This window comes from Trachypithecus francoisi, unplaced genomic scaffold (genome assembly GCF_009764315.1).
Source record: "Trachypithecus francoisi isolate TF-2019V2 unplaced genomic scaffold, Tfra_2.0 Lachesis_group13, whole genome shotgun sequence".
NCBI lineage: Eukaryota > Metazoa > Chordata > Mammalia > Primates > Cercopithecidae > Trachypithecus > Trachypithecus francoisi.
In genome coordinates, this window is record NW_022681458.1 from 171,868 (window position 1) to 196,584 (window position 24,717).

At 54.8% G+C, this 24,717-nt stretch overlaps 1 protein-coding gene across 5 annotated transcripts in view; it reads right to left on the minus strand.

Moving 5' to 3' along the window:
- Nucleotides 1–1,905: 1,905 nt before the first annotated feature.
- Nucleotides 1,906–24,717, minus strand: part of D2HGDH (D-2-hydroxyglutarate dehydrogenase) — a 33,485-nt gene continuing 10,673 nt past the window's right edge. For all 5 annotated transcript variants that reach the window (XM_033229451.1, XM_033229452.1, XM_033229450.1 and 2 more), the window contains 4 exons: nucleotides 19,830–19,973; nucleotides 18,149–18,291; nucleotides 12,606–12,771; nucleotides 1,906–2,985 (listed from right to left, as the gene is read on the minus strand). In XM_033229451.1, coding sequence (XP_033085342.1) covers nucleotides 2,726–2,985; nucleotides 12,606–12,771; nucleotides 18,149–18,291; nucleotides 19,830–19,973 — 713 coding nt within the window. In that variant the 3' untranslated portion in view covers nucleotides 1,906–2,725. The remainder of the gene's footprint in view (nucleotides 2,986–12,605; nucleotides 12,772–18,148; nucleotides 18,292–19,829; nucleotides 19,974–24,717) is intronic.

The window sequence follows — 24,717 nt, forward strand, 5'->3', positions numbered from 1 at the left end:
CCCAGTCCCCAGAGGCCCGGCGGCAGGCAGTGTGGACACAGAGGTCCTGCTCTCCCAGGGTCCAGAGGGCACTAGAGGGAGGAATTCCTCCTCCGCCCTCCGCAGGCACTGCCAGCTGGTGTCCCTTAGCAGGTGAGGCCAGGCCTCTGTACCATAGCCCGTGCTGAGCCCAGATCCTCACAGGAAGCGCGGGGCTCTGGGCTTTTCCGTCACCCGGCTGGCCTCTCCAACAACAGGAGTGAGCATTTAGACCATGGCCAGGGCGAAGGGGGCCCTTAGGAGGGCGATGGACCCCAGCTCTGAGAATCACAGGTCCCTACCCAGGGGAGGGACGTGGGGTCGTGCGGCCAGCATGGGCAGAAACTTGAAAGCCCCCAAGCCACCCCTGGGCCAGTAGCAGCCACCCAGGACAGGATGGCAGGTGCACAGCCAGGGTCAGAAGGTCAGCAACTCACCCTGGCCTGCAGCCTACCCAGCAGGGACCATGTGCCCCGTAGCGGAGCTAGAGGAACAAGCGGAAAAATGGCCAGCCCCCAACCAGAGGTCAGAGGGAAGAGGAGGAGCTACTGGCGGACCTTGGGGCACACGGGCACATGCTGTGGGGCTTCGTGTCAGGCACCCATGCAGCCTGAGTTCTGCTCTGTGCAACAGATACTGTAGGGCTGCCCATGGGTACCCAGCCTGGGATGACAGAAGAGTGGCCACAGCCTAGGGACACAGCCAGGCCTTGGCCAGAGAGGCAGGACAGCCCCAGGTGCCCCCAGGCACAGCAGGGAGTAGCTCAGGCATTGGAACCCACTGGTTCTGCTGGGCCAGTGTGAGGGGCATGAAAGTGCCCGATTTGTGCCTTAAAAGCATGCTGGATCGGCTGGACACAGAGGCTCAGGCCTGTAATTCCAACACTTTGGAAGGCTGAGGTGGGAGGCTGCTGGAGGCCAGGAGTTCAAGACCAGCCTGGGCAACACAGGGAGACCTCATCTCTACAAAAAAATTTTATAAATTATCTGGGCATGGCCAGGCGTGGTAGCTCACGCCTGGAATCCCAGCACTTTGGGAGGCCGAGGCAGGCGGATCATGAGGTCAGGAGATCGAGACCATCTGGCTAACACAGTGAAACCCCATCTTTACTAAAAATACAAAAAATTTGCCGGGCGTGGTGGCAGGTGCCGGTAGTCCCAGCTACTTGTGAGGCTGAGGCAGAAGCATGGCGTGAACCTGGGAGGTGGAGCTTGCAGTGAGCCGAGATCACACTCCAGCCTGGGTGACAGAGTGAGACTCTGTCTCAAAATAAATAAATAAATAATCTGGGCATGACGGCTCACACCTGTACTCCCAGCTACTCAGGAGGCTGAGGTGGGAGGATCACTTGAGCCCTGGTGGTTGAGGCTGCACTGAGCTGACTGTAACCCTGCACTCCAGCCTGGGTGACAGAGTAAGATCCTGTTTCAAAAAAAAAGATCATGCTGGACAAAGGCCCCCACCCCACCCCCCGAGAACCTCCACCAGGAGGATGTGGCCGGTCCACAGAGGCCCCGGCTATGCAGGCGGGTTCTGCAGGGTGGTGGGCCAGAGGTACGTTTCCCCCTCTGAGCAGGATCCGAGATCCTAGACGCCCACAGAGACAGGAGGGGCCCACGGATCCACCTTGGTCAGGTACAGCCACCGAGGGCCTCCAGGACCACCAAGGGTTACAAGGTGCCCGTTCCATGCCCAGGCCTGCCCTGTGCAGCCGGTGGGAGCTCAGCTGCCACCAGGACAGTGCATGGGGACAGGGGGCACAGTGACAGTCACAGTAGCGTCAGGCCCGGCTACACCATGGCCCAGTGGTCTGGGGGCTGTAAACGGGATGCACAGGCCCTTTGTGACGGGCTTGCCAAGATGATTTCCAGTAACAGAAGCAAAGAGAAGCTTGCAACCAATTCAGATTTTTACTGGACATTCATGACAGAAAGAGATGTGCGTCCAGCTGCATCGCCCAGCCCATCCGCTACCCAGGGCAGCTGACGAGCAGAAACGCACGCTGCAGTGGCCCCTGTCCGCGCCGGAGCCCTCGCCCGCAGCACGTTCTTCATAGAAGCAGAACCTGAGACTCAGAGCACAGCTCGCCCTGATAACTGTCTTCCCAGCTGGCAGCCCTCTAGAAGATGGGGGAAATGACACATTCCTGCCACTCAGGCCCAGACACAAGCCACAGTCACCCCTCCCGAGGGCGGCCACAGCCTGAGGGACCTGGCTCCACTCAGCAGAGCCGTAGCGTTCCAGTCATCTCAACAACCCAGGATCATGGCCCGCGTGGTCCTGCCCACAGCCCCCCGCTGCCCACGCACTGCCTGGGGAACCAGCAGCAAATAGGCGGAAGAACCACCCAGTGTCAGCTCCCCAGACTGCAGCAGGCAAGGTGGAGCCAGGGACTACCACCAGGCAAGTGAGACCCAGCCCCGCTTCCACGTGGGCAAAGCTGCCGCCACCCCGGCCCGTCCAGGATGGCCGCAGAGGCCCCACCTCGCCCTGCAAAGGAGGGAGCCTGCCGCGCTCCCCGCTCTGCCAGACGCTCCTGCCTGAGGGCCTGCGTCCAGCAGTTCCCCAGTGCGGGCTCCCAGTCCCTCCGACTAGGTGCCTGGTCCCCTGCCCACTGCCGGCTCATCACTCAGAGCCACTGCCAACGCTCCCGCCCGAGAGCCATCCGCTGACCCCCAGCGGGCCTTGGCAGTAGTGGGAGCGGCCGTCAGGCCTGGCTGTGCAGCATCTTGTAGGGGTTGAGGATGCCCTTGGGGTCCAGCAGGGCCTTGAGCTGCTGCATGAGCTGCAGGGCCTCGGGTGACTTGCTGTAGCCCAGCACGTCCCTCTTCCTGAAGCCCACGCCGTGCTCTGCGCTGACGCTGCCCTGCTGCCTGGCCGTCCACTCATACACGTGGGGCTCCAGAGCGCCCAGGAGCGACGGGCTGAAGGCCTCCGCCGTCACATTGAGGTGCAGGTTACCATCTCCTGGAGGGACAAAGGTACACAGGTCAGGCTGGGCGGGGCAGCCCCCAGAACCCCACTCCTCCCCCAACAGCCCCTCCCAAGATCCCCTCCCTAGCAACCCTCAGACCCCGGGCTGAGCCTCACCCTCATGCCACCCGCCCCGGACGTGCCGACCCCTCCTCTGGGGCCGCGACCTTGGCTTCTCCCTGCTTCTTTCTCCAAGTTCTCCCCGATCTTCCTACTCCCTCTGCCCAGGGCTCCCATCTCCCCAAGTTCTCCCCACTCTTCCTACTCCCTCTGCCCAGGACTCGCATCTCCCCAGGCGGAGAGTGAGCACATGAGCAACTGCATGGCCTGCCTGTCACTGCCTCCCTCCTGACCTGGAAGAGCCCAGACAGTCTCCCAGTCTGTACCCCCAGCACCTGGTCAGATGGAAGGGTCCGCAGTGGCGCCCATGGTAGCTCTATCTGGACGCCCCCACCCCACGGACATCTCCCCTGGAGCTGCCCCAGCCAGTGCTCACTGCAGACAAAGCCCTGGCTCCCAGCCGCCTCCTCTCTGGTCCACTCACCCTACACTGAGCCCCCAGGGGGGTGGCTCTCCAAGCACACCTTGGCCCTGGCCCACCCCACGCACAATCTCCTCTTCTGACCTCAGAGGTCAAGAAGGCGACGGCTCACAGAAGAGGCTGGGGAGAGCCAAGGTCAGAGCCAAGTGAGGATCCCGCCCCACCTCCGGGCCAGCAGGAGACGGAGCCAGAAACCAGCTCAAGGGCTGCCCAGACGAGACCAGTGGCTTTTAACGCAGAGCTGCACACTGAGGAGGAGCCCCAGAGGTAAACCGGGACGCACCACCCCCAACTGTGCCATGCTGGGGTGAGGGCTGTTTTCCCACAAAGGCAATGGAGAAGCGGCAGATCCAAAAAAGCTCCCCCGACTCAGGTCCTGCCTAAGAGCAGCACAGAATGACAAGGGCAAAGACCCTCCCTCCACCAGAACCCACAAAGGTAAAGGCGGCTCCAGGCCCTGCCATCCTCTGCCAGCTCCCTGCCTCCTCCAAGATGCCTCCTGGAGACTCGCAGTCCATGTCCTGTCATGTGACGTCCCTAAAACTTGACTGTTTGTTGAGGACGCCACGTGGGCCTGAATTCACAGCCAGCTCTTGAGAATCCCTCATTCCCTGGCCACTCCCAAGCAGACATGAAACACGTGTCGATGAGCCTCTGTATTTCTATTAATCTGCCGGTAGCTGCCGGGTCCAGCCCAGCTAGGAACTAGAAAGGGTAGACAGAAAAAGATTTCTCCACCCCTGCGAGAACAGACCCGAGGCAGGGAGTCCAGCAGGGACCCCGCCCACAGTCCCCACCCCGCCCAGTCCCCACAGACGCGTGCTCAGGCCAGAGAGGGAGGGACTTGCCCAGGGAGGACTGGTTGTGAAAGAGAAAAACCGCATCCACAGAAAATGTTCGTTTTGCTTTGTTTTTCTGAGACAGGGTCTCCCTCTGTCACCCAGGCCGGAGTGCAGTAGAGCAATCCTAGCTCACTGCTTCATCCTCCTGTGCTCAAGCAGTCCTCCTACCTCTGCCTCCTGAGTAGCTGGGACTGCAGGCAGGTACCACCACGCCTGGCTAATTATTTTTTTTACAGAGATGGTGGGGTGTTTCACCATGTTGACCAGGCTGGTCTTGAACTCCTGACCTCAAGCAGTCCTCCCACCTCGGCTTCCCAAAGCGCTGAGATTACAGGTGTGAGCCACATGCCTGGCTTCCACAGAGTATGTGAATAGTCATGCTTCATAACAATGTTTCACCCAACACCGGACCACAGAGATGATGTTGGTTCCATAACATTAAAATGGAGCTGAAAAATTGCCATCACCTTAATTATGATGCCACCATGTTGTAGCACAATTACTTTTTTTTTTTTTCAGACGGAGTTTCGCTCTTGTTGCCCAGGCTGGAGTACAATGGTGTAATCTCGGTTCACCGCAACCTCTGTCTCCCAGGTCCAAGCAATTCTCCTGCCTCAGCCTCCTGGGAGCAGCTGGGATTACAGGCACCGGCCACCACGCCCAGTTCATTTTGTATTTTTTGTAGAGATGCGGTTTCTCCATGTTGAGGCTGGTCTCAAACTCCTGACATCAGGTGATCCGCCTGCCTCAGCCTCCCAAAGTGCTGGGATTACAGGCATGAGCCACCGCGCCTGGCCAATTACTTGTTAATATCAGTTTAGGGTAGCCTCAGTACGCAGTGTTTATAAAGTCTAGATTAGGGTCTGGTCATTTCCTAGGCCTTTGCAATCCCTCACCCCTCACCCACAGCTTCGCCAGAGCAACCTCCAGTCCCGCGAGACCCACTCGTGATGGGCACCCTACACAAGTGTGGCATTCTTACCTTTTATACCGTATTTTTATGGTCCCTTTTCTAGGATTAGCTTTTGTGTTCAGGCACATAGCACCGTTTCACAACTGCTTCCGGCATTACGTGGATGACGGCTGTGGTTTGTCACCTGGGGTAATGGCAACACCACACAGCCTTGGTGTGGAAGAGGCTGTCCCATCGGGGTGTGAGTGCCCTCCGGGATGCTAGCGCAAAAGGAAACCACCTAATGACACATTTCTCAGGACGCATGCCCGTCATTAAGCAACACCCAACTGTATTCCCGACCAATGGCCAGCCTGTACCCGGGTCTGCAGCCGAAACTCACACTGCCTCGGGTCCCAAACCCAGGTGAGAATGTGCCAATTACAGAGGTTCCGGCAGGGGCCCCGGGCCCTCACCCTCTCCACCCACTGCAGAAGCAAACCACCTCCCCTGCAGGCCTCAAATAATTCCTACAGATAAAGACCTAACGAATATGAGCTCATGCCAAAAACACACACACAAGAAGACAAACCACCACGGGCGAGGTCAGAATCAGACCCACAAATACCTCAGACGCTGTCATTTCCAGACACAGAACACAAAGGTGTCGTATGTAAAGAAATAAGAGACAAAAATACAAAACCACAAAATCTGACCAAGCAGTTTTTAAATATCCACGTCAATCTTCTGGAGGTGAAACGCATCATGGCTGGCCTGTAGACCTTAACAGACAGGTCTGACGGCCGATCACACACAGCAGAGAACGCCACGCCGGAGACACTGCAAATAGCATCCAAACAGCGAGAGGCGGGAGGCGGGACCCGGGACCCTGGTAGCGGCCGACAAACAAGGGGGCTTGGACTGAGTTCCAGGAAGAGAAGAGAGGGAGGAGAAACAGTGTTTGAAGAGACTCTGGTGGCTGAGGAATTTCTAAAGCCAGCAAGACCCCAAAGCCCAACAAGTGCCAGGCAGGTAAAAAACATTCACCCGGCCGAACCAGAGTGAAACTGCAGAACCCCAAAGACGACGGGCGGAAGGAGCTGAAAGCAGCAAGAAGGAAAAAGCCAGCTGGACGGGCGGCTCACGCCTGCAATCCCAGCACTTTGGGAGACCGAAGTGGGTGGATCACGAGGTCAGGAGTTGGAGACCAGCCTGGCCAATATGGCAAAACCCCGTCTCTACTAAAAATACAAAAATTAGCCGGGCGTGGTGGTGCACACCTGTAGTCCCAGCTGCTCAGGAGGCTGAGGCAAGAGAATCGCCTGAACCCGGGAGGTGGAGGTTTCAGTGAGGTGAAGTCGCACCACTGCACTCCAGCCTGGGTGACAGCGGGACTCCATCTCAAAAAAAAAGAAAGAAAGAAAGAAAGAAAAAGCGGATCCCCTCCATTCCCCCCGAAAGGGAACTGCCCTGCACTGAGGCTGTCTCGGCAACAGCAGACATTGAAGAGAGGACAGAAGCTCCCCTCTGCCACTGGGAAGCGACTGTCAACCCAGAACCATTGAAATCCACTGAGGAAAAGACATTTGTATTAACTAAATCATTTCCAGACAAGTAAAACCTGTGCTGTTCTGTCACCTATTTTTCCATGCCAGGGAAAATTCTGGAGGCTGAGATTCAAGCAGAGGCTGTGTGCAGACTGGCTACGCAGAATCAGGACAGTAACATGGTGACAAGGTTATGCGTGGCTGAACAAGGCAGAACCAGAATACACCCCCAAACAGCATGCAGGTGCCCCTCAGTGTCCCTGGGGGCCTGGATACAGGACGCCTTGGATATCAAAATCCTCAGATGCTCAAGTCTCTGACAGGAAATGGCGTGGGATCTGCATATGAACTACACACATCCTCCTGTATACTTTTTTTTCTTGAGACAGAGTTTTGCTCTTTTGCCCAGGCTGGAGTGCAGTGGCACAACCTCGGCTCACTGCAACCTCTGCCTCCCAGGTTCAAGCGATTCTCCTGCCTCAGCCTCCCAAGCAGCTGGGATTACAGGCACATGCCACCAAACCTGGCTAATTTTTGTATTTTTAGTAGAGATGTGGTTTCACCACGTTGGCCAGGCTGGTCTCAAACTCCTGACTCCGGTGATCCACCCACTTCAGCCTCCCATACTGCTGGGATTACAAACGTAAGCCACCGTGCCCGGCCCCTCCTGTACACTTTAAATCACCTCTAGCTTACTTACGTTGCCTGGTACGATGGAAATGCTGTGTCTGTCACTGTTACACTGCATCATCTTTGTTTATTTTTTATTGTTGCATTTTTTTATTGTTGTATTGTTATTTTTGTGGTTGAATCTGATGTGAAGCCCGCAAATACAGGGTCTAACCATAAACCGGGGGGAAAACGACAGCCAAAGTGACGGGGCCCTGAGGTCCTCACACTGCGCAGCCATCAGGGCTCCTAGAGAGGCAGAACCAGCAGGATGTGTGTGTACAGAGAGAGCGAGCAAGAGAGTGAGATTATACATATTTAGAGGAAGATACAGAGAAAGAGTGACACACTGAGACACAGGTAGATGACAGACACTGATTGTAATGAACTGACTCATGGGACTGAGGGAGCTAAGTCTAAAATCTGAAGTGCAGGTCAGCAGGCTGGAGATCCCAGCAGGAGCTGGTGCTGCAGCTTGAGTCTCCATCTGGGCCAGAATCCCCTCTTCCTTTGCCCTTGTGGCCTTCGATTGACTGGGTAAGGCCCACCCACACTGTGGTGGGAGATCGCCTGTACCCAACATCTACTGATTTAAATGTTAATCACACATAAAAAATATCTTCACAGAAACATCCAGACTGGAGTTGGACCAAACGACGGTACCAGGGCCCAGCCAAGCAGACACAGAGAATTCACCATCACACATTGTTTGGGAGGAGGATAGTGACTCTGATTAACCTCAAACCCAGAGGGCTAGAAACGCCTGCTATGCTGCTAGGGCGACCACCAACAGTTAGTAAATGGCAAAAAACTAAATGACAAAGAACATAAACCACAAGAAGAGCAAAAACCAGAGGAAAAAAACAGGTAAGAAGTGAGAGACAAAGAGCAGGGTGAAGTAAACAAACCCAAATAATGGGCCGCAGGACCTGCTCGGCAGCCAAACGCTCTCATTCGAGACGGCAAACAAGTACGCGAAAAACCTGTCCGGGGGCGTCCACAAGAAACACGTCTAAATCATTACGGATAGAAAAGCTGAAAGTAACAGGAGGAAAAACAACACGTCAGGCAAACACTAAAGAAAAGAAAGTTAGCATTACTGTGTAATAAACAAAGCAGACACCAAGGCAACGGGCAATGCTGGAGATAAAGCGTGAGTTCATCGCGATAAGCGATTCAGTTTCCCAGAACGAAGAGACGAACCTCATGTCCTGTTGCCCCTAAGACCACGTCTCCAGAACTGGCAAAGCTACAGGAGAAACAGATGAGTCCGTTGTCAGCAGATTTCTAACACCTCCTTCAGGGAGTGGCAGGTCAGCAGGATGCAGAATGAGCACAGGACGTATACGTTTTATCTGACGGATCTGTACAAACACTGATTCCACCAACTGCAGAGAGCACAGTGTTTTCAAGCACTCCACGGTTACAAAAGCTGATCACAAGCTGGCCACTGATCACGTTTCAAAAATCTGATCTGATAAGGGCCAAGCTTCCTGGGTATAATGTAATAAAAAAGAAATCAATAATTTTTAAAATAACTAGAAAACTACCACGTTTGGAAATTAAGAAATACACTTCTGGCCGGGTGCGGTGGCTCAAGCCTGTAATCCCAGCACTTTGGGAGGCCGAGACGGGCAGATCACGAGGTCAGGAGATCGAGACCATCCTGGCTAACACGGTGAAACCCCGTCTCTACTAAAAAATACAAAAAAAAAAAAAAACTAGCCGGGCGAGGTGGTGGGCACCTGTAGTCCCAGCTACTCCGGAGGCTGAGGCAGGAGAATAGCATGAACCCGGGAGGCAGAGCTTGCAGTGAGCTGAGATCTGGCCACTGCACTCCAGCCTGGGCGACAGAGCAAGACTCCGTCTCAAAAACAAAACAAAACAAAAAATACGCTTCTTCATAACTCATGGGTCAAAGAAGAAATGACAATGCAAGCAGCAAATAATGCCAGGCACAGTACCTCACACCTGTAATCTTTGGCTTTGAGAGGCCAAGGAGGGAGCATTGCTTGAGGCCCAGAGTTCAAGACCAGCCTGGCCACACAACTGGCTCTATATGACTCTGGATCTACACATGTGTGTAATGTAGATCAGATCTCACTGTGTTGCCCAGGCTGATCCAGAACTACTGGACTCCAGTGATCTTCCCACCGTGGCTTCCCGAAGTACTGAGATGACAGGTGTGAGCCACCAAACTGGTCCTACAAAAAAATTTTTTTTTTAGTTAGCCAGGACTGCTGGCATGTGTGAGGTGGCTGGCCTGCTGGATCCCAGAAGGTTGAGCCACTGCACTCCAGCCTGGGTGACAGCAAGACCCTGTCTCCTCAAAAAAAAGGGTGTGGGGGGCATCCCACAAATGCTAGATACAAAGAAAACAAAAGAATATTTGAATAACTTTATGCCAATATGGAAAAAAAAAATAGAAAAACCAATCTAGAAGAAAGGAAAGCTCGAAAGTCCTACAGCTACTGAAGAAATTGAGCTATAATTTTAAAATACTCCCCCCAAAAAAACCTCCAGGCCCAAACAGCTCCACTGGCAAGTTCTGCACAATATTCATGTTATGATTTTGATACCAAAATCCAGCATGGACAGAAGAAAGGAACAGTGTGGAACAGAATCACCCACCAAGACCCCTGTCAAAATCCCACACCAAACGTAAACTCATCTAGCAAGATACAAAAAGGATGACGGCCACCTTGGGCCCACCCCAGAAACACAGACTCACCTGCCTCCAGCAGGATCAATCACTGTAACTTACCACACTGACTGCAGGTAGACAAGCACCTGGTCACCATGGTAGATGCAGGAAAAGCATTTAAAAAATTCAACATTCATTCTTGCTTTTTTTTTTTTTTTGAGATGGAGTTTCACTCTTGTTGCCCAGGCTGCAGTACAATGGTGCAATCTCTGCTCACTGCAACCTCCGCCTCCTGGGTTCAAGCGATTCTCCTGCCTCAGCCTTCCGAGTAGCTGGGATTACAGGTGCCCACCACCATGCCCAGCTATTTTTAGTAGAGACGGAGTTTCACCATGTTGGCCAGGCTGGCCTCAAACTCCTGACCTTAGGTGATCCACCAGCCTCAGCCTCCTAAAGTGCTGGGATTACAGGCATAAGCTGCCATGCCTGGCCTAAACTACATTTAATATGTTGAATAAATAAAAGAAAAGATGGTGGAAGTAATCAAAAAGATAAACAGTATCAGAAGAGAATCAGGCGTCAGCCACTGTACCGGGACTTTTTTTTTTTTTTGAGATGGAGTCTCGCTCTGTTACCCAGGCTGGAGGGCAGTGGCACGATCTTGGCTCACTGCAACCTCCGCCTCCTGGGTTAAAGCGATTCTCTTGCCTCAGCCTCCCAAGTAGCTGGGATTACAGGTGCCTGCCACCATGCCCAGTTAATTTTTTGTATTTTTTGTAGAGGCGGGGTTTCATCATGTTGGCCAGGCTGGTCTCGAACTCCTGACCTCAGGTGATCCACCCTCCTCAGCCTCCCAAAGTGCTGCGATTACAGGCGTGAGCCACTGCGCCCGGCCCATTCTTGCTTTCACAAAGTAACAGCGGGCTCATTCAATTTCTGACCAAGATGGTCTGCTTTATCTGTGGCCAAGAGACTGAAGTTACCTGCAGAGGAAGAAATCTCCTGGCTCGAAGTCATATTTTGAATTACTGGGGCTCCCGTACCTCTCTTCTCTGGATGACACACCCATCATGCCCTTACCCCCTTACCATTCAGGAGTCCTGCCTTCCTATCACAGAAGATTGATTACCATCCAGTCTATGTCAAATCCTCCAGACGTACCCGTCCCGCAGGCTGGGCAACTTTGGGCAAGTTACTTAAATTCTCTGAACCTGTTCACATGTGTGTCAAAGGGAAGCAACACCACCAGTCCTAAAAGCTGCTGTGCACAGAAGTTTCTGCACATCAAGTGCTCAGAATGGTGCCTGGGACGGCACAGGCCCTTCGTAAATAATACATATTATTATCGTCACGCACAAAACCCTCCTGTAACCACAGAGGTGGCATCTGAATCCCATTTACTGGCAGGTGGATGGAGGCTTCAGGTCAGGGGCCCCAGTGCCACCAGGCCAGGGAAGAAGCCAGACTGAGCACCTGTCAGGCCCCAAAGCCACACTCCACACCCCCACCCTGCCCCCAACACCCTCACCTGCCCCCACACACTCCCCACCCCCAGCTCTGCCCCACACGCTCTACATCCCCAGCCTGCCCCCACCCCTGCCCTATAAGCTGGCCTTTTAGATGCCTCGCTCCAAGGCTCCCAAGAACTGATGGGAAAACGGCCGGGCATGCTTGCTCACTCCTGTAATCCCAGCACTTTGGGAGGCTGAGGAGAGTGGATCACCGGAGGTCAGGAGTTTGAGATCAGCCTGGCCAATATGTTAAAACCCTGTCTCTACTAAAAATACAAAAATTAGCCAGGCCTGGTGGTGGACGCCTGTAGTCCCAGCTACTTGGGAGGCTGGGGCAGGAGAACTGCTTGAACCCGGGAGGTGGAGGTTGCAGTGAGCCAAGATTGCACCACTGCACTCCAGCCAGGGTGACAAGAGCGAAGCTCCATCTCAAAAAAAAAAGAACTGATAGGATTGAAACATTTTCTTCCTATGAATTAACAGCTTGCATGTTAAAGCATGATTTTTCTGCAACAAAAAAAGATGATCTGAACGTGGTTTTGAAATCCTCCCATCTGAAGGGGTGGCAGCAGCTGGGGGCTGCGAATCAAGCACAGAAAAGGCCTTGGGGCCAGGCCCTGTGAGAGGAGCCCCCTGAGACCCGTGTCCTGGCCTCTGGGGTTAAGGCTGATGCCCTCCAACTGTGCATCCCAGTGAAGATCCCGGAATGTTCTGGCAAGCTCAGCCATGCGCTCTGCCATCAAAAGTGCACAATGGCAGTCTTTTCCAAAATACTCAAAATGAGTGTGACAATGATTAGGATTTTCCCTTCCCTGTTAAGACACCGTGGTCCTGCCAGTGTCTACCAGAGATATGCTAAGCCAGAGACCATGGTCAATCTGCCCTGCCTCGAAGCCTGGCGGGGCGACGGTGACCATGGCATCCACCACCCAGCACACGCAGGACCGTGGCCCCGGGGTGCCGCTCACCCAGGTGGCCGTAGCCCACCACGTGCTTGGCGTGTGGGCCAAGGCGGGTGCGCACGTCGGTCACGATGTCGTAGAGTCGCTCCAAGGGGAGGGAGAGGTCGTACTTGTACACGTAGCCGTCTCGGCTCAGCGCCTCTGTGATCCTTTCCCTCAGGGCCCACAGCATCTAGAGGATGAGACGAGATGAGACAAGGGCTGGCTATGGGAACAGCACCCAGGGACAGGGGGCACACCACACGGGATTAGGGCAGTGGCAAGTTCTGTATCTTCACCAGGTGTGGCTCCGACCCTGGAATCGACCCAGGACAGTGAATGCCCCAGACCAGGTGTGGCGCTGACCCTGGATGGCGAATGCCCCAGACCAGGTGTGGCTCTGATCCCAGACAGCAAATGCCCCAGACCAGGTGTGGCTCCAACCCCGGGACTGATCCCGGACAGTGAATGTTCCAGGCTCCACGACAGCACCGAGTACCCTGGGACTCCGGCAATCAGGCAGCCGGGACACCTCATAGGAGGGGGGCAGTGACGATGGAAGGGGGAGGCGCACACCCTGCACCCTCAGGTCATGTCACCGCACAGAGTGGCAAGGGCCAGGGAAGGCCTTGAGGACGAGGATGGGTCCTGGACGCTCCCTGAACCAGAGAAGGGCAGGGTAGGGAAGGGGGCACAAAGAGCCACCCAGGCAGACAGGAAGACAGCAGGGCCCAGGCAGCTCAAGGGGCATGTCGGGGCAGGAGGGAGGGACACGGCGGGCGGACCATGGGGAGAGAAGGACATGGTGGGCGGGTCGTGAGGGAGGAGGGACACGGCAATCAGGCCAAGAGGGAGGAAGGATTCTGAAGAGGAACAGATGGTGCTGGCGGCTAAAGCGGAACCTGGGGCCAAATCCTGGGGCTCAGATCAACTGGCCTGTGGTTTGCTGGGCTTTTACTTGCTTCCAGCTTTCATTGTGGAGATCTGCACCACAAGAAGACAGAGCCATCCTCTCTGGGCTGCAGGACCACCTCTCCCCTGCAAGGTCCCACCCAGGGCTCAAGCCCAGCACCTGCCCCTCCAGAGACCCCATCATTTCAGGAAATTCTAAGAGAAAGACTTGGCTGGGCACAGTGGCTCATACCTGTAATCCCAGAGCTTTGGGAGGCTGAGGCAGGAGGATGACTTGAGCCCAGAAGTTTGAGACCAGCCTGAGCCACATACCCCGTCTCTTAAAAACAATAAAAATCGGCCGGGCCTGGTGGCTCACGCCTGTAATCCCTGCACTTTGGGAGGCCGAGGCGGGCAGATCACGAGGTCAGGTTATCGAGACCATCCTGGTTAACACGGTGAAACCCCATCTCTACTAAAAATACAAAAAATTAGCCGGGCGTGGTGGCTGGCGTCTGTAGTCCCAGCTACTCCAGAGGCTGAGGCGGGAGAATGTCATGAACCTGGGAGGCAGAGCTTGCAGTGAGCCGAGATTGCGCCACTGCACTCTAGCCTGGGCGACAGAGAGAGACTCCGTCTTAAAAAAATAAATAAAAATAAAAAACAAATAAATAAAAATCAGCTGGTTTGGTGGTGGGCACCTGTAGAATCAGCTATTCAGGAGGCTGAGGCAGGAGGATCGCTTGAGCCCAGGAGGTCGAGGCTGCAGTGAGCTGCAACTGTGTCACTGCACTCCAGCCTGGGTGAGAGTGAGACTCTGTCTCAAAAAAAAGAAAAAAGACTCTGTTTTTTTGACATAACCACAATGCCACACTCACACTTAAAAAAATAACAACTCCTCACCATCACTGGGAATCTAACCAGTGTCCAAAATTCCCCCATTTCCCCACCACCAATTTTTTATTTTTTTGAAGTCTCACCATGTTGCTCAGGCTGGTCTCAAACTCCTGGGCTCAAGTGATCCTCCTGCCTCTGTTGGGAGGAAGGTCCCCAAAAACTGGCCATAAACAAAATCTCTGTAGCAATGTAACACGTCCAGAAAGGCCATACGGCCTAAGCTGGAAGGTTGTGAGTTTACAGCTGGAAGGTTGTGAGTTTACGGGAACGAGGGCAAGAACACCTGGCCCCCGCTCAAAGGCATTCTTTTTTTTTTTTTTTTTTTTGAGACGGAGTCTGGCTCTGTCACCCAGGCTGGAGTGCAGTGGCCAGATCTCAGCTCACTGCAAGCTCCGCCTCCCGGGTTCACGCCATTCTCCTGCCTCAGCCTCCCAAGTAGCTGGGACTACAGGCGCCGCCACCTCGCCTGGCTAGTTTTTTGTATTTTTAGTAGAGACGGGGTTTCACCATGTTAGCCAGGATGGTCTCGATCTCCTGACCTTGTGATCCGCCCGTCTCGGCCTCCCAAAGTGCGGGGATTACAGGCTTGAGCCACCACGCCCGGCCTTAAGCCACAAACAAAAGCCTGAGCGATCTGTGTCTTAAAGGCATGTTCCTGCTGCAATTAATTCGGCCCATCCCTTCGTTTCCCTTAAGGGTTACTTTTAATGAATTTAATATCTATAGAAACAATGCTAAGGACTGGTTTGCTGTTAATAAACATGTGGGTAAATCTCTGTCAGCTCTGAAGGCTGTGAGACCGGATTCCTCACTTCACACCTCTACATTTCTGCGTGTGTGTCTTTAACTCCTCTAACGCCACTGGGTTAGGGTCTCCTGACCGAGCTGGCCTCGGCCTCCCAAAGCTCTGGGATTACAGGCCTGAGCCACCGGGCCGGCCCCTCTCAAACTTTTAGAGATAGTTTGGTGAGATCAGCCCCTTGGGTCACGCCATGCCCTGAGCAACCGCGCCTTCTGTAGACCCTTCATCACAGTGGCACAGGCACGGCTGCAAGGCCGGCTTGGTGGGCACCTTGCTGCCTGCGGGGCCTTCCCACCTCATCAGACCAGCCGCCCCGTGTGTCCGCGTGGCCACAAGATGGGCTCTCCCCTTGCCTGCTCACGCCTCAGTCACTTGGCTCCATGCCCACCATCTCTGGAAGGTTCTAGAACATGGCAGGCACACACCCCCTCAGGGCCTTCGTGCTCCTGCACCAGACTTTCTGCTCCCCACACCAAGTCTTTGCTGAAATGACCCCTCAGGGTCATCTTTCCAGCCCTCCCGGCACTCCCCGGCACATCCCATGACCCTGCCTGACTGACCCTGCCCTCCTCCCCGGTGCTTCCTGGCTCTGAGGGGCTGTGGGCTGAGCTTGTTCCTTCTGCTGTGTGAGTTTCAGGGGTCAAGGCTTCTCCCGCCCTGGTCACTGCTGTCAGCCGGCAGGAACATGGCACAGGAGGCATCTCCCTAACAGGTTTGCTGAGTGACACGTGACGGGTGGATGGGCATTGCCAATCAGACCCACCGTGGTCACTACTCAGAAGAGCCCGGGGCGTCTGGCATGACCAGTGTGGCTTCCACTCAGGTGGGCTGAGGCTACAGCGGGGCCTGGGCAGGGCTGAGAGACCCCGTTAAACACAGGACCCCTGCAGCAGCAGCTGGACCTGCGTAAGCCCCATTTTCTCAACATGTCCAAAAACCCAGGGCTCCCAGAAGGAAAAGACCACAAAGTGGAAAGCAGAAAAGAATGGCTCAGGACCTGCCCACAGCCTCGCCAACGCCGGACAATAGCAGAGAAAAGCCTCAGAGCAACTGCACACAAGCGCATATCCGGGTCAACCTGTCAAGCCGCACACCTAAGAAAGGGTGGTTTTGCTATCTGCCAAAAACAAAGGCCAGATTAGCCACCCGTGGAGAATGAGCCGGAATGAGGTACTGACAGACATGCAAGGTCTCTCCCAAACCTGTCCCAGGAAGCTTCTGGAGGTGACTTTGTGAACACAGGACCAGCCCCGCCCGGCCCTGTCCTGGTCATGAACCCGGCTCTGGGCATTAATGTTCAAGGCACAAGTCTAGGACTGGACCAGGCTGTGGAGGGGCTGGGGACTGATGGGCAGAGGCTGGGGGCGTTGGGGACAGCCCGCCTGGGGGTGGTATGGGGCATGATGTGCAGAGGCTGGGGGCGTTGGGGACAGCCCGCCTGGGGGTGGTATGGGGCATGATGTGCAGAGGCTGGGGGTGTGGGGAGCAGCCCGCCTGGGGGTGGCATGGGAGCTGGCAGGGAGGTTGGAGGTGTCGAGGGCAGCCCTTCTTTGTGGGGGTCGTGGGGGCTGATGTGTGGAGGCCAGGGTGTCAGGGTAGCCCTCCTGGGGATGGTGGGGGGCTGCATGACTGCCACCCCAGCAAAGCAGCCAGTGTGGGATGAGGGTCCCCACCCGCACCACCAAGGGCGGTTGGGCTCACGTTCCTGCCCCATCCCGAGCAGAAGCTGAGAGAAGCCCTGGGGGCCGTCCTGCTCTTTCTGCTGGGAAAACAGACTGGCCAGGCAGCTGCTTCAGCCCAGGCCCCTGAATTGGAAGGCACAGGAGCAGATGCAGCCACAGCGATCACGCACACAGAACACGAGGGAGGGTGAGCCCATCTTCATGTGGTCACTGGGACCTGGGGACTGCTTGTTACTGCAGCAGAATGTAGGGGAGCTGACTGTCACAGTCCACTTAGATAAACGCAGGAAAGGCAGGCAGAGACCTAGGAAGGACGCACACTTGATCATGCCTCTCGGTCGACAGAGACAGCATCACACACCTGCCATTCGCCCAGAGGATGCCCCTGGGCCGGGCACCGGGACACAAGAGTGAGCCCAGCCAACCGCACCCCAGCCCTTGGGAGCAGACACGGTTTTGCCCAGAAGCAGTGGAATCAGGACAGTCAGGCGGCAAAGGTGAGGGGGGATAGGGTAAGGGTAACACCCAGGCTAACCCGAGCCTGGAACCAACTAAGCAGGAGTAAAGGCCTGCGCCCACTGCCCAGACCCCGGTGACGGTGACCGAGGGCGCCTCCCCTGCCCAGGCCCTGCTGACGGTGACCCAGGGCTCCCACTACCCCAGGCCCCAGTGACAATGACCGACGTCTCCCACAGCTCAGGCCCCGGTGATGGTGACCAAGGGCTCCCACAGCCAGGCCCCAGTGGTGGTGACCGAGGGCTCCTCCCCTGCCCAGGCCACAGTGACGGTGACCCAGGGCTCTCACTGCCGCAGGCCTTGACCCTCCTTCCTTTGGCATCCAAAAAGGACAAATAATCCGGTAACACAGTCAAGGCCCCTTCCTCCAGAAAACTGCCCACCCTGGGACTCCTGGGTCCGGGCTAAGCCTCCACAGCCCCAGGGGTTCCTCCTGCCTTCACTCATCCCACACAACTCTAGGCAGAGGTGCTGCTGACTGGCCGCTGAACCACAGGCTGCGGGGGACTGGCAATGGCACAGTCCCCGTGCTCATCCCACAGCATGCGGTTGGGGAAGGACACGGTGGGGAAGAAGTAGTTTTTAAACATTAATGAAAATGGCCTAGACACCAGGAATACATTTTCCATCCAAAGAGATTACTCTCTTAAAGCCGTGAAACCCAGTCACATTTCAGCCATACCCCGCACTGTTTAGGCTGCACCAATGACCCTTCCAGGCATCCCGAGACAAGGCTGGACTTGACGGACAGAGAGGGGACCTGCGAGCAGAACATGGGGCACCTTGACTTTCGTCTGGTCGGTAGCCATGGTCCCGTCAGTCACCAGGCCGGAGCCCAGTGCGTGCTCCAGGAAGCTGCCCAGCTTCTCAGCGTCATGGCCTGCGTTGGAGCCTGAAGTCTCGATGAGGACGTAAAACGGACTCTCTAGAAGTAAGCAAGGAAGGCAGAGTGAGCAGAGCTTCCAGGGCAAGAATCAGGGCTGCTCGGGCGGAATGGCTGTGATAGCAACCACTGATCTTTCGAGGCCAAGAAGGACCCAGGCAGCCTGCGGAGCACACAGCTCTCTGGTTGAGCTGACTTTCAGGAGGTTTAAAAAGTTGTCTTTGGCCGGGCGCAGTGGCTCAAGCCTGTAATCCCAGCACTTTGGGAGGCCGAGACGGGCAGATCACGAGGTCAGAAGATCGAGACCATCCTGGCTAACATGGTGAAACCCCGTCTCTACTAAAAAATACAAAAAACTAGCCGGGCGAGGTGGCGGCCGCCTGTAGTCCCAGCTACTCAGGAGGCTGAGGCAGGAGAATGGCGTGAACCCGGGAGGCGGAGCTTGCAGTGAGCTGAGATCTGGCCACTGCACTCCAGCCCGGGTGACAGAGTGAGACTCCGTCTCAAAAAAAAAAAAAAAAAAAAAGAACAAAGATCCCAAGGGAGTAATCTGGGGTTCAGATGACTTCTTTGGTCCTTGGGTTTAAAAAAAAAAAAAAAAAAGTTGTCTTTGGCCAGGCACGGTGGTTCACACTGTAATCCCAGCACTTTGGAAGGCTGAGGTGGGTGGATCACCTGAGATCACGAGTTCGAGACCAGCCTGGTCAACATGGCAAAACCCCGTCTCTACTAAAAATACAAAAATTAGCCAAGTGTGGTGGCGGGTGCCTGTAATCTCAGCTACTCAGGAGGCTGAGGCAGGAGAAACGTTTGAACCCGGGAGGTGGAGGCTGCAGTGAGCCAAGATCGTGACATTGCACTCCAGCCTGGGCCACAGTGAGAAACTCCATCCCTCCACAGAAAAAATTATTGGCTTTTCTCCCAGCATAAAATTAAAACATGCTTACAGAAAGCAACATGGGAAAACAAAGAAAAGTAGAAATGGAAAGAAAGTCTCCCCACTCACCAAAAATAGCCACTTAGTTCCTTCCCGTCCTTCTTGCAGATGATCAGGAAATCTGTGTAACTACAAACCTTACACAGGACCAGGGCACCCTATTCTTTGTCCTAAATATGTTAAGAGCAGCTTTCTGGCCGGGCGCGGTGGCTCAAGCCTGTAATCCCAGCACTTTGGGAGGCCGAGACGGGCGAATCACGAGGTCAGGAGATCGAGACCATCCTGGCGAACACGGTGAAACCCCGTCTCTACTAAAAATACAAAAAAACTAGCCGGGCGAGGTGGCGGGCGCCTGTAGTCCCAGCTACTCAGGAGGCTGAGGCAGGAGAATGGCGTAAACCCAGGAGGCGGAGCTTGCAGTGAGCTGAGATCCGGCCATTGCACTCCAGCCGGGCGACAGAGCGAGACTCCGTCTCAAAAAAAAAAAAAAAAAAAAAGAGCAGCTTTCTTTCACATGAGCCCAACAGCCACTCCACGCTCCGCCCGGGCACCCTCCACCCCCCAGGGCCTCTGAGCCGTCCCATGTGTCCAGAGGTGCAGAAGGAGCTGCAGGACCAGCTGGCCCCTGCATGGGGGTCAGTACCTTGTACCGGGCTGGCCAGGTGGAGATGACGCCCGACCAGTTGCATGCACACAGCATCCATGAACTCGAATGCAGACAGGATCTCGCCCAGCATCCCCTTGCAGGTGCTGAAGGTCTGCAGAACCTCAGCAAAGCCTGGACAGCCTGAAACGGGTCACAGCACGTCAAGCACTGCACAGAGCCAAGCCCAGCCCACCCAAGTCCCCCTTCAAAGCAGCAACATCAGCCCGACTCATGTGGGGTAAGCTGGGCAGCCGCGAGGAGTGCAAGGGCTGGCACTGCAAGAAACAGCCCAGGGTTCGCCCGGCAGGTACACGCCTGGTATCACCACCAGCATCAGATCAGGAGGGGAAGGCGCCGAAGAACCACACAGCACCTGAGACAGCAGTGGGACTCAGAGGGGGCATATCTTGGGAATTCTGCAAACACAGGGCCAGCAACAGGCAGCCTTTGGGAATGGCTGCAATTCTCTTAACACAATCAGCACTCAGGTCTTCCCTGCACGCAGGACCTCATCCAACAGGCGTTTACCGGACACCCTGAGCTCCCTGCAGTGCTCCACAGCTGGGGGGCTACCAGCAAGGCCCCTGCCCTGGGGAAGCTGACCCTCAAGGACAAAGATGGAAAGGAACTGAGTGGAGGTGTCCACAGGTGTCCAGCTCCAGAGACGCTGCAGCAGGAGGGGCCCTGCCCATCTTTCAGGGCGAGATGGGGAAGCCATGTGAAGGCACGTGGGTATCAGAGAATTTTCCAGAGAGAAGGTCTCACAAGTGCAGAGGCTGGAGGCAGACACCCGCACTGGGTGACACGGGAACACCTCGAGGCCTGTGGCCCAAGCACCATGATGGGGTGTGGCTGCAGACGCGCAGAGGCCAGGCTGTGGGAGGTGTCGGTGGTGGTGGAGGGTCTAGCAGTGGGGACTTGGCATCTTGCTCAGAGTGGGTGGGAAGCCCCAGGAAGTGGGACAAGAGTGCCACGTGGGAAGTCACCCCAGCTGCAGGAGGGCAGGAGCCAGGGCTGACCGGGGCCCTGGAGAGCCGGACTGAGCCCACGAGTACACGGGACACCAGGGCCATCCTCATAGGCCTGTTCTACACGGTTTAGATGTGGGTGTGGCACAAAGAGGCGAGTGACTCCTATCTGAGACCTGGAGGCAGGAAGAGCAGGATGCGGCAGCCGGGCTGGCCTCGGGCTCCCAGGACCACAGGCAGGTGGCACACAGGTGACTGCAGTTGGAGTGGGATCAGAGCAGAGAGCAGAAAACAGAAAACGTGGATGAAGAGGACCCACTGATCCAGACAGCACTGCCACCCAGAGAGAGTCTGGCAGAAGCAGTCAGGGCTGCCCCAGCCATTCCGGGGTCAGGGGTGAGGAGCCCCACCAGGAGCTGAAGGTGGAGGGTTGGCAAGAAGGGGGTGTGGGGGCAGCATCACAGGCCAGGCTTGTGCCAGAGGCAATAGGCGAGAGGGGCAATGAGAACTGAGGGCTGGCTTGGTGGTGGGAGGACAGTGAGTGGCAGCCTTGGTGGGAGAGGCACCAGTGAAGCTGGCAAGTCCTGATTAGGGCAGATCCAGGAGAAGCGGCCTCCACCCAGCAGCGACGGGCTAGGCCACGTGACCCAGCGCCCAGTGAAAACACCACAAACGCTGGGCCAAAAACACCGAAGAAAAACGCTGAAGAGGCCGGGCGCGGTGGCTCACACCTGTAATCCCACACTACGGGAGGCTGAGGCAGACAGATCACTTGAGGTCAGGAGCTGGAGACCAGCCTGGCCAAATGGTGAAACCCTGTCTCTACTAAAAATACAAAAAGTAGCTGGACGTGGTGGCAGGCGCCTGTAATCCCAGCTACTTGGGAGGCTGAGGCAGGAGAATTGCTTGAACCAGGAGGCGGAGGTTTCAGTGAGCTGAGATCGCGCCACTGCACTCCAGCCTGGGCGACAAGAGTGAGACTCTGTCCCAGAAAAACAACAATGCTGAAGAGCATCAAGAGCAAGGGAAGAGCCTGCCCTGGGGGCTGAGCAGCACCAAGCCCAGCGCCGCTCTTGGCCGACAGCCCTCGCCCCACCAGCAGGTTTGGCCTCAAGCTTCCCAGCCCACCCAGAGTGAGGAATCCAGGAGACCCCCACACGGCCACATCTTAGGAGTCAGGGCCAGAAGCAAACCTGTCCCAACCAACTTGCCCCAAAGACTGCAGGGGAAGTGGTTGAACAGAATGAGAAAAAAGCAAAATGGAGCCCGGCGCAGGCGTTCATGCCTGTAGCCCCAGCATTTTGGGAGGCCAAGGCAGGAGAATTGTTTGAGCTCAGGAGTTCAAGACCAGCCTGGGCATCACGGTGAGATCCTGTCTCTACAAAACAATTTTTAAAATTTAGCCAGGCATGGTGGTACACACCTGGTCCCAGCTACTTGGGAGGCTGAGGCAGGAGGATCCCTTTAGCACAGGAGGTCAGGGCTGCAGCGAGCCACGACTGCACCACTGCACTGCAGCCTGGGTGACAGGGTGAGACCTTGTCTCTCAAAAATATACAGAAGAATAATATTTAAAAAAAAAAAAAAACACTTTCCTGATAAATCATGACCCTCGATCAGCCCTACACAGCCCTGTACTGACTTGCTGCCTGGGAGGTTCACAGAATTTCATCCTATGAACTTGGTCACTCCCAGGCTGCACAGACCCAAAACCTGCCAAGCAAAAGCAGAAACAAACCCTCTCTGAAGGAAGGTGCTTTGTCTTTGGCATCTAGGAACCCCTACAAATAATTCTTCAAACGTAATGAGCTGAACACTGCCACAGCCAGCCAAGCACACGAGAAACTAAGGAGCCAGGAGGGTGAACCAGCAGGAACAACAGACACTAAAAACAGACCACACAGGCTGGTGCAGTGGCTCAGGCTCACACCTATAACCCCACACTTTAGGGGGCCACGGTGGGAAGATCGTTTGAGCCCAGGAGTTCAAGAGCAGCCTACGCAACATAATGAGACCCTGTTTCTACACACAATTTTTTAAAAATTACCTAGGCATGGTGGTATGCACCTGTAATCCCAGCTACTCAAGAGGATGGCTTGAGCCCAGGGACTATGATCACACCACTGCACTCCAGCTTGGGCAACAGAGTGAGACCTTGTCTCTAAAAAAACTTTTACAGACTGACTACAGACTTGAAAAAATGGAATTGCCTGATTATAAAACATCATAAAAAATTATTCAAAGTTTTTTTTTTTTTTTTTTGAGACAGAGTCTCGCTCTGTCACCCAGGCTGGAGTGCAATGGTGCAACCTCAGCTCACTGCAACCTCTGCCTTCCGGTTTCAAGCGATTATCCTGCCTCAGCCTCCCAAATAGTTGGGATTACAGGCGTCCACCACCATGCCCGGCTAATTTTTGTATTTTTAATAGAGATGGCGTTTCACCCTGTTGATCAGGCTGGTCTCGAACTTCTGACCTTGTGATCTGGCTGCCTCAGCCTCCCAAAGTGCTGGGATTATAGGTGTGAGCCACTGCGCCCAGCCTAATTTTTGTACTTTTAGTAGAAATGGGGTTTCATCATGTTGGCCAGGCTGGTCTCAAACTCCCGACCTCAAGTGACCCACCCACCTCGGCCTCCCAAAGTGCTGGCATTATAGACGACAAACTATGTTTAAAGACACAAATGGTGAGCTTGAGAATACCTAGAATAAAAAACTATAAAAAGTGATATTGCGGATTTGAAAAAAATAATAAAACTTCTAGAAATAAAAAACTTTCATAATCAAAATGTAAAACTCAATGGACAGAGCGAACCATCCATGGAGGGGTTCAGCAGCATATAAAACACAGCAGAAGGGGGCATTCGTGAACTGGAAGACAGATGAGAAGAAATCACGCAGAATGCAGCACAGGAAGACACGATGATGACGATACGGAGGGGAGATTAAGAGACATAGAAGACGGACAGGACGTCCTATCCTGAATCACATTCCCAAAAGGAAAGGAAAACACAGGCAATATCTGAAGCAATAACGGATAAGAATTTCTAGAACTGGTAAAAGATGCCAAGTCACAGGTTTAAGAAATTCAGTAATTCAAAGAGATGAAAAAGAACTAACACCACACACTGAAAACTTTAGAAGATCAAAAAGAACGATGTTTAAAGTGGCCCACAGGGGGCCGGGACAGAGGCAGAATCCCTTCACAGCAGCGCCTACAGACAGCGAAGTACCCAACAGCAAGGAGGCCAGAGGACAGGGGGCGGCATTTCCACCGAGATGAAAGAAAACAAACGACAGCCTGCAGCCGTGTGCCTGCGAAGAAGAGCCTTCAAGAATGAGGGTGAAATAAAGGTATTTTCAGACACACCAAAAGGGAGGAAGTGGTCACCAGGAGACCTTTACCTCAGGAAATGAACGAGGATATGTTTGCAACATACTCCCAAACGGAAGATGGGACGCAAGACAGTGGAAGGCAGAGACAGTGGCCATAAAATAACAATCCTGGTGAGATTGCTTAAATACGGAACACACATCACGAGATGTAAGTGCTGAGGGAAAAAGTGGAGTCTCAGCAGCCTCCAGGGCTGCCCAATCTTCTGGCAGCTCAAGACACTGAACTGGGAGTTGGTGAGCTAGACCCGCCACCACTCACGTGAAGACTGCTGGGCTGTGCGACTTCTGAACTCCTACGGAGGAGATGCTGGATAAACCCGCCCAACTCAAACAAAGCAAGAAAGGAGACAAAGGCACGTCCTGGGAGAACCGCAGAAGCGGCCGTGAGGAAAACAGGCCTGTGGAGACACGGCAGCAGGCAGGTCTGCTGAGACCCCCAATCTGGGCTGACTAGGGAAGACCCCCATTACAGGAGGGCATTCTTCATGCCCACGGTAACTAAGAATGGTGTCCTGAACCGATG